The sequence below is a fragment of the Arachis duranensis genome, chromosome 5 (assembly GCF_000817695.3).
Source record: "Arachis duranensis cultivar V14167 chromosome 5, aradu.V14167.gnm2.J7QH, whole genome shotgun sequence".
Classification (NCBI taxonomy): Eukaryota; Viridiplantae; Streptophyta; class Magnoliopsida; order Fabales; family Fabaceae; genus Arachis; species Arachis duranensis.
The window spans coordinates 54,109,792-54,119,247 of NC_029776.3; the positions used below are offsets into that span (position 1 = coordinate 54,109,792).

The 9,456-nt window shown below is 41.8% G+C and overlaps 1 protein-coding gene across 1 annotated transcript; it reads left to right on the forward strand.

Annotated features, from left to right (window-relative positions):
• Positions 1-543: 543 nt before the first annotated feature.
• LOC127747626 (uncharacterized) lies at positions 544-1,872 on the forward strand. Its single transcript, XM_052261722.1, has 4 exons — positions 544-987; positions 1,225-1,349; positions 1,426-1,490; positions 1,571-1,872. The coding sequence occupies exons 1-4, from the start codon at positions 544-546 to the stop codon at positions 1,870-1,872; spliced, it is 936 nt and encodes a 311-aa protein (XP_052117682.1).
• The last annotated feature ends 7,584 nt before the right edge of the window (positions 1,873-9,456 follow it).

Here is a 9,456-nt window from a genome sequence, read left to right on the forward strand (position 1 = left end):
GATTTTTCAAAAATTGCTAAGCCACTAAGCAACCTATTGGTTGTTGATGTTCCTTTTGTGTTTGATGTTGAATGCCTGCGTGCTTTTAAAACTCTGAAAGCAAACCTTACTTCTGCTCCCATTATAGCTCCCCCTGACTGGGATTTACCATTTGAATTGATGTGTGATGCTAGTGATTTTGCTATAGGAGCTGTTTTAGGACAGAGGCATGGCAAGCTTGTACATGTCATTTACTATGCTAGCCGTGTGTTGAATGATGCTCAAAAGAATTACACAACTACAGAGAAAGAACTATTAGCTATTGTGTATGCTGTTGATAAGTTTAGGTCCTATCTAATTGGTTCTAAGGTTATTGTTTATACTGATCATGCTGCTTTGAAGTACCTTCTAACAAAACAGGACTCTAAACCAAGATTAATCAGATGGGTGTTGCTCCTCCAAGAGTTTGACATTGAAATAAAGGACAGGAAAGGGTCAGAAAATCAAGTAGCCGACCACCTTTCCAGAATAGAGCCTGAAAAAGGAGTACCACCACCCACAGCTATGACTGAGACATTTTCGGATGAACAATTGTTCCTCATTCAGCAGGCCCCATGGTTTGCAGACATTGCAAATTACAAGGCCATGAATTTTATTCCAAAGGAGTATAGTAGGCAACAAGTAAAGAAGCTATTGACTGATGCAAAATACTACATTTGGGAGGAACCGTACCTTTTTAAAAGGTGTTCAAATGGTATAATCCGGAGATGTGTCCCGGATGAGGAAAAGCAGCAGATTCTTTGGCACTGTCATGGTTCTGATTATGGAGGACACTTTGGTGGTGAAAGGACAGCTACAAAGGTCCTTCAGAGCGGGTTTTACTGGCCGACTCTCTTCAGGGACTCAAGAGAATTTGTGAAGCACTGTGACAGATGTGAAAAAGCCACGAACCTCCCTGCCAACCATGAGATGCCACAGCAGGGAATTCTTGAGGTTGAGTTGTTTGATGTATGGGGTATTGATTTCATGGGACCTTTTCCACCCTCACATTCAAACAACTATATTCTAGTGGCAGTTGATTATGTGTCTAAGTGGGTGGAAGCCGTGGCTTTACCCACCAATGATGCCAAGGTGGTGATGAGCTTTCTTCAGAGATATATTTTTAGCCGGTTTGGTGTCCCAAGGACACTCATTAGTGATGGTGGAAGTCACTTCTATAATAGACAGTTGGACTCACTTCTGCAGAGATATGGAGTCCGTCATAAAGTGGCAACCCTCTATCACCCTCAGACAAGTGGACAGGTTGAAGTTTCCAACAGGGAACTCAAGCGGATTCTAGAAAAGACCATCAATGTTTCAAGAAAGGACTGGTCTAGGAAGCTTGATGATGCTCTCTGGGCATACCGGACAGCTTATAAGACTCCTATTGGCTTGTCCCCTTATCAGTTGGTCTATGGCAAAGCCTGTCACTTGCCAGTTGAGCTGGAGCATAAAGCGTACTGGGCAATCAGGTATCTAAATCTTGATTCAGAATCTGCAGGAATTAAGCGAATGCTTCAGTTGAATGAGCTTGATGAATTCCTATATTCAGCCTATGAGAATGCCAAGCTCTATAAGGAGAGAACCAAGCTCTTGCATGACAAGAAGATTACCATCAGAGTCTTTGAGCCAGGGCAGAGAGTACTTTTGTATAATTCAAGGCTCAAACTTTTTCCCAGAAAGTTGAAATCCCGGTGGTCAGGACCGTTTGTGGTTACCAAAGCCTCACCATATGGTCATGTGGAAATACAGGAAGAGAATTCTGACAGGAAATTTACAGTGAATGGCCAGAGGTTGAAGCACTATCTTGGAGGCGTGATTGATCGCCAGCGGTCTGCTCATCTGCTGAATTAGCAGAACTGACCGTCAAGCTAGTGACGTTAAAGAAGCGCTTGTCGGGAGGCAACCCGATGATTTCGTATCCTTAGCTATTTTTTCATTGAGTTGATTATATTATTTGTTTGATTTTTATTGATTTTTTACTATTTTCCTTTGTTTTACTTGTGTTTTGATCATGCAGAATTTTCAAAACAGAAACCGGATACTTAGAAAAAATTTTTGGAACACTGAAGAAGTTTGAGTCTGCCAATTCCACGCTGAACTTGGGATTTTCCAAGTTCAACGTGGCATGAGCGTGTGCTGTGGAGAGGTGTCTCTCCCAGTTCCACGATGAACTTGGGATTTTCCAAGTTCAGCGTGGTTAGAAGCGTGCAAAGAAGGATTTCTTACTGCCAAGTCCACGCTGAACTTGAAAAATTCCAAGTTCAGCGTGGAGAACGACGCAATTAACGTGAATCAGGGCCAGACTCCACGCTGAACTTGGAATTTTCCAAGTTCAGCGTGGATGTATGCGTACGAAGAGAGAATTGCCACTGCCATTCCCACGTTGAACTTAGCCTTTTTCAAGTTCAGCATGGGAATATCAAAAAAAAAATCAAAATCAAAATCAAAAAATTTCAAAAAAAATTTGGGCCCACGCTGAACTTGGGTTGCACCAAGTTCAGCGTGGATAGGAAAGCTTGTTTACGGGAGGGTTGGCGCTGAACTTGGTATTCACCAAGTTCCGCGTGCATCTTGCTTCTTTTCACCCATATCCCCAAATCCTCGCTGAATCCCCACCATATCATGTCAAATCCAACCAGATCAATCACATTACCCCAACCCTTTTCTTTCAGTCTTTCTTTTCCCAACCATTATTCCTTCCTTACCTACCCCCTCCCTCCAAAGCCATTAACCCGTGAAGCCTTCTTTCCTTCCCCATATATTCCCCTACCCTTTGACCATAACCTCCTCCCTTCCTAATGCACACAACAACCAATCTCTCTCTTTCCAAAGCCATCCAATCGTGACCCCCTCTCCCCTGACCCCTCCTATTTAATCCCAGCCTCACGCCTCATTCCATACGCAGTAAACCTTTAACCCCCACACTACTCACTCTCTCAAGGCTTCAACCCGTTACAACATCCCTCCTCCTAACACAACCTCGTCACCTCCCCACACCCAGACATTCCCCCTTTTTCTTCCCTTGACGGCCATACTTATCCCCACCCACCCACATTAACCCCAACGTACCCCCCTCCCTTCTATATAAGGCCTACCTCCAACCACCGTTCCTCATTCAACATTCAACACCCAACAGCAAATCAAGTACACCCCTCTTTTCCCCCTTCAACCACAACTGTCCCTAGCCACACCCATTCCACCTTCAACTACTCTAATAAGCCCCTCCGTCCCGTACCCCCTATTCCCCTCTTCTTTTTTTTCTTTTATTTTTCTGTTCTGTGCACCTTCTTAAAAAAAAACCAGAAAAATATTTTTATCATTGTATTTTCTCTTCTTCTATTTAAATTTCTGCATCTCATTCTTCTTCCCTCTGTATTTCTTTAGTTTGCTCGGGGACGAGCAATAGTTTTAAGTTTGGTGTTTTCGCTCCGCTGTTTTATTCGATTCATCTTTATGGCACCTAAGACCATCCAACCATCAAAAAAGAGAAAGGGAAAGGAACCAGTAACCAGTTCTCATGACTCAAGGTGCTTCAAATCTAAGTTACATGAAGAACATTTCTTTGATATCACTGGCAAGAGGCCGGTTTTACCAGAAGTGCAGTTTAAGCTCCAATCGGATGAACTTCCAGAAATTACAAATGAGATTCAGAGAAGAGGATGGAAAGTTCTATGCAATCCAAACCCACAGGCGGGACAATTGATGGTGCAAGAATTCTATGGGAACATGTGGATTACCTACAAGAATGTGTCTGGCATAAATGAAAGGAACCACAAAACTTTTGTAAGGGGAAGAACCATTGACTTCAGCCCAGAGACCATCAGACAGGCCCTCCAGATGCCAGAGACTGAACAATCACTTAGTTCCTACAGTGAGAGGATGTACAGATATCAGCAGCTGGAACAAGTAATCGCCGACATTTGCATTCCAGGTGCACAGTGGATAATGGGGGCGCGAGGGGAACCCGGTCATATCAAAGTAGGTGACTTGAAGCCTTTGGCTAGGATGGAACCATTTCATTCGCCGGTCCATCATGCCCACAAGCAACCGGTCCGAATGTACTGCAGACCGAGCAGTCATGATCCACTGTATTCTGTTGGGAGACCCAGTGGAGGTGGCAGACGTTGTTGCTGATCAATTTTACCACATCGTCACCAACACCAAGGACAATGCCAGATTGGGCTTCCCACATCTCATCTTTCGCCTCTGTGAAGTTGCTAGGGTGAAGATAGAGAATGACTTTCCTATCCCAAGCGAGAAACCCATCACAAAGAAGCAGCTAGAACAGACAAGGGAACAACGGAGGCTCCCCAGAGAACAAGCTGAAGAAGGAGCTGAGGAAGAGCAACCACTACCACAGGAACAACACTTTCCACCACAAGATTATTTGCAGCAGCTTGCGGCCTCCATGGAGCAGATGTGGGTCGCCAATGACAGTCGCTGGGAGCAATACATGGCGTCTGTGGAGGAGATGAGAGCCATACAGAATAGCCGATGGGAGCATCTCTATACATCCCTTGATGAGATTAGAGCAGATCAGTGCTCTCAACGGTAGCAGATTCAGCAATTGAGGCAGGATTACAGCCGTCTGAGAGGACCTTACAGAGCTCAGCCTGAGGAGAGAAATTCCCATCAAGGAAATTGAGGTGGCCTAGTTCCTTTTCATCCTCATCATCATTTTACTATTTTTTTGTGATTAGGTTCTTGTTTTCTGTTTATTTGGTTATTGCATGATCAGTGGTTATTTCAATTCCTAGGTCTAGTTAACTTATTACTTATTTTATTATTTTATTTTCGGTTTTATAATTCAAAAAAAGAGAGAGAGAGAGAGAGAGAGAGAGAGAGAGAGAGAATGCCTCATGTATTGCTCACTGAGCTTGAAAATCAAAAGAAAAGAAAGAAGTGATGTAATGTATGAAAAGAGTGAGTTTATATATATGATTTATCATATTTACTTAAATGTGGTGGTGTTATTTGTAATTCTGAATGAATGACATGAACAGGGCATATTTGAATTTGAATCAAGGAATGTTGATGTATGAGGAACAAGGATTTAGAGAATTATTATGACTTCTCTGAAATAAAAAAAAATTTAATCCTTGAAGCAAAAGAGACAGCAAGATAAGCATAAAAGCAAGGTCCAAGGCTTTGAGCATCAATGACTAGGGAGGTCAGACATGATTAAAAGCTCAAAGAGTTGTTTCCCTAGCCATATGCTTGTGGTGTTCTTGTGTCAAGTGATCCTTGAGACAAAACATTTAGAGTCGAGATCAATAGCAATTGACAGAGTATGCCAAAGGCTTTGGGCACCACTATCTGGGAGTAACTGAAAAAAAAAAAGAAAAAAAATCAGAACTTGGAAAGAATTCCCCAGTCAAGTGCTTGTGGTGTTTTTGTATCAAGTGAAGATTGAGACAAAACATTTAAAGTCACGGCTAGGCTCAAGGTGCAAAGCACCAAAGAAAAGAAAATTTAAGTAAATTCTACTATGTTCAAGGATTAAACTGGAGTATAAAGATAAGAGAATTCATAATATGATCCGGATTCCCAATTCCGAATGACACTGACATTCCTCTGATTCAAAGGAGAGCGGGATGCCAAAACTGTTCAGAGCTACAATGAATAAACCCCATTTTTAAGAATAGTCTTGAGCATGACTAAACTCTCACTTCTCATGCAAATTCACATTTTAATCATATACTTATTTTAGTTGCTTGAGGACAAGCAACAATTTAAGTTTGGTGTTGTGATGCGTGAACATCTTCTCTATCTTTTCCTAGTGAATTTACATTCAAATTGTTGAGTTTAATCAAGATTTAAATATCTTTTAGCCATTATAGATGCTACTTTGAGTTTTGTGCATTTTCGTTTATTTCAGGTAGCATTCGGATGGATTTGACGGAGTTTTGTAGCAGAAAAGGAAGAAAGCGAGTGATGCTGTCAACCCCGACCTCCTTGCACTCAAACAAGAATAACTCGAGCTATAGAGGTCCAATTGACGTGATTCCAGTGGCATTAGAAAGCTAACTTCTAGGACTTTCCAACAATATATAATAGTACACACTTCTTCTTCAGCATTGTTGGCCTTCTCCACGTTGAACTTGAGAATTTTCAAGTTCAGCGTGGAGTCCGCGTACAAAGGAGGAACCACTGTCTCCTCCACGCTGAACTTGGAAATTCTCAAGTTTAGCGTGGACTCAAGAATGAAGCCAAAGGTGACGCTGCCTGCCCCACGCTGAACTTGGAAATTTCCAAGTTCAGCGTGGACCTTAATGCAATCAATGGTCCCCACACTCCTCAAGCCCTGCACGGATCAATCAAATTAATTTTGATTTAACTTTTATTTTATTTACAACTAGGAAAAGATATTATTTTAATTTTAGAAAATATATTTTACATTAATTAGGATTAGATATAAAAGGAAAAAGAATCAGCCCTTCGGGCTCTTCTCTTCTCTTCGACCTCATTCCGCAATTGACAGTTTTACAGAATCCTTATTTTTTCTCTGAACCATGAGCAACTAAACCTCCATCATTAAGGTTAAAAGCTCTATCTATTTGTATGGATTGATACTATTATTTTTCTATTTTAATTTATGTACTGATTTATAATTCACGAATTGTTTTCGTTCTTCATTTTATGAATTTGGGTGGAACGGAAGTATGACCCTTGTTCTAATTGAGTTCTTGTATAACATGGAAAAGCTCTTTACTTGAACAACAGCTTGAAAGCAATCTCTCCCAAACTTCTAATTATCTGGACTTAACAGGATACGTGACATATAATCCTTTTAAATTTGGGTAATTAGAGTTTTTGTGGCACATAAACTAGAATTGAACTTCATCCTCTAATTGGAATTAAGTGACCAAGGAATTGGTGGTTGATGAAAGTTAGAGTAGACTAAGAAGGTCTAAGGAATTAGGGTTAGTCATATATAGTTTGCCATGAATTGAATCTTGCATGATTAAAATAGTTAGTAAGAAAAGTCAATCCGAAAAATAGATATCTCTGAAGCCTTAACTGTCTCTCCATCTATTATTCACAACTCATTTACTGCTTGCTTTTTAATCTACTAAATTTACTGTTTAATGCTTTTGAACTCTTAAACACTATTTTCTGCTTGTCTGACTAAGCCAATCACTCAACCATTGTTGCTTGATCCATCAATCCTCGTGGGATCGACCCTCACTCACCTGAGGTATTACTTGGTACGACCCGGTGCACTTGCCGGATAGTTTGTGGTTAGAAATTCCGCACCAGGTATGCGTCCAATCCTTCTGGAGCAGGGGGAGATCTAAAGCTCGCTGAATGGCCTCTTCAGATATAGGGACTTGCTTCTGACGAACATAGACAGACTGCAGGGTTGGCATGTGAAAATTGGAATAGAATTCAACTACCAATGAGAGGTTGACCTGCTGTGGCTACCTCCGTATGAATCCCATTGTCTGTGCTCAATGCGGGGCTCTACAAGATCAACGATGTGGGTAGGGAGGATGAGTAGGTGCTCATTGTTGTAGTTCCTCTCAGCCAGGATGGGGAACATCTGCTCACAGTAGCGGTTAGTGAACCGCGCAGCGTCCCTTGCTGGAAAGGCTTTCTCAGTTTCATCGACCTTGAAGATCCTCTTGACCCGCTTTGTGGAGGGCTTGACTGATTTTGAGGATGCTTCCGCAGCTGGTGCTCTTTTCGTTCTTTTTCTCACTGGGGGTTTGTTAGAGGCTTTCTCTTTACCCTTCCTGGTGGCCATCATGAAAAGGGAGAAAAGAAAGGAACATGAAATCAAATAGCTAGAACTGAAAGGAGGAAAATACAAGTGATAATCAATGCCAAGGTAAAGAAGAATGTCGTAAACACATGGTCACGACTCCATGTAATTAGGATATCAATGGAAATATAGCATGATAAATTAAGACAATTAGATGCAAGATGTTTATTAGCATGCCGGCAAAGGCATGAGTAGCATAGATCAAGCATTAATAGCTCATTTTGATTATCAAATGTAACAAACTAGCAATCATGTTTGTATTGATAATTATATTTAATCAATAAAAGATTGCAAGGATTTTGTGGAAAACAGGCAGTAGAGTAGAAGAATAGAATAATGAAGAATTCACAATGCCATAAGGGCTTTTTCACAAACACTTGGTATGCATGTAAAATATTTTAGGGAAAGTATGGAATCCAAACATGCATGCAATCCAAAAATTAATATTAATTTTCAAATCACTCCCTAATATATCCACAAGCAAAATATAGAAGAAAAGAATCACCCATTTAAATTTCTAACACCAATTAAAAGAATACAAAAAGAAGAGATAAATAGAAAAAAGGAAAGAAAGAAGGTAGGAAGAAAGAACCTTGAGAAGAAGATGAAAAGAGAGAGGAAATGAAGGATGTGAGTGGGAAAGAAGTAAGTGGAGAAGAACAAGAAGATAGAAATGATAGAAGAAGAAGAAGAATAGAGAAGAAGAAAGAAGGAAGAAATTAGGAATGGGGGAAAAAGGATAAGAAATCTAGGCGGCGTGCTGTTGTAATTTTGCGTCGCAAGCGACGCGTACGCGTACAGCACGCATACACGTGGGTTGCATAAAGTTCAAGTGACACGTAAGCGTCTGGGACGCGTCCGCGTGCTCTCAGTTTGTGCGAATCGCGCAAAGGCAGCCCTGCGCACGCATAACTCTCGGGTTGATACGCATGAGGGCTAAAAAGGCAAACGACGCGTGTGCGTCAGGGACGCAGACGCGTGGATGGGGAAAAAGTGAAGAGGACGCGCACACGTCAGGGACGCATACGCATGATGAAAATTGCGCTCCTAGCACAATTCCAGCCCCAAGCCAGCACAACTTTCGGGTAGAACACCCATTTATGCCGATTTCCAGGGTCACGCTTACGCGTAGATGGCGAACAACGCAAGCGACGCGCACGCGTCAGGTACGCGTACGCGTGGGCTTGCTGGTGCGCAAATCACAGTTCCAACACCACTCCTGCCCAACTCTCTGATTACTTCCTTACTGTTGTGAATTCATGCATGACGCGTACGCGTCAGCGGCGCTGGCGCGTCGAACACCCTTTTTTTATACAGAATGCAGATGAATATGCAGAAATTATGAATAAACACTAGGAAAAATAGAATAAAATGGAATGATGAATGAAGAGGAACGATTATACCATGGTGGGTTGTCTCCCACCTAGCACTTTGCTTTTACGTCCTTAAGTTGGACGGTCTACAAGCTCAGTCTTCTGTTGTTGGTGGACCCTCCAAAAGGAAGATCTCTAACTCCTTGTTGTCCTTCATCTTCTCACCATGATACAGCTTCAGGTGATGTCCATTGACTTTGATGAAATTGGAGCTTGAAGGATGACTCAGGTGAAAGACTTCGTATAGCTCTGCCTTTTCTATTCTGTAGGGACCTTCCCATCCTGATTCCAACTTGC

Coding starts and splice junctions, on each gene's coding strand:
- LOC127747626 (XM_052261722.1), top strand. CDS start 544: ATGACTGAGACATTTTCGGATGAACAATTGTTCCTCATTCAGCAGGCC. Junction 988..1,224: donor TTGAGGTTGAGTTGTTTGAT/GTATGGGGTATT, acceptor TCACTTCTGCAG/AGATATGGAGTCCGTCATAA. Junction 1,350..1,425: donor AATGTTTCAAGAAAGGACTG/GTCTAGGAAGCT, acceptor TCCCCTTATCAG/TTGGTCTATGGCAAAGCCTG.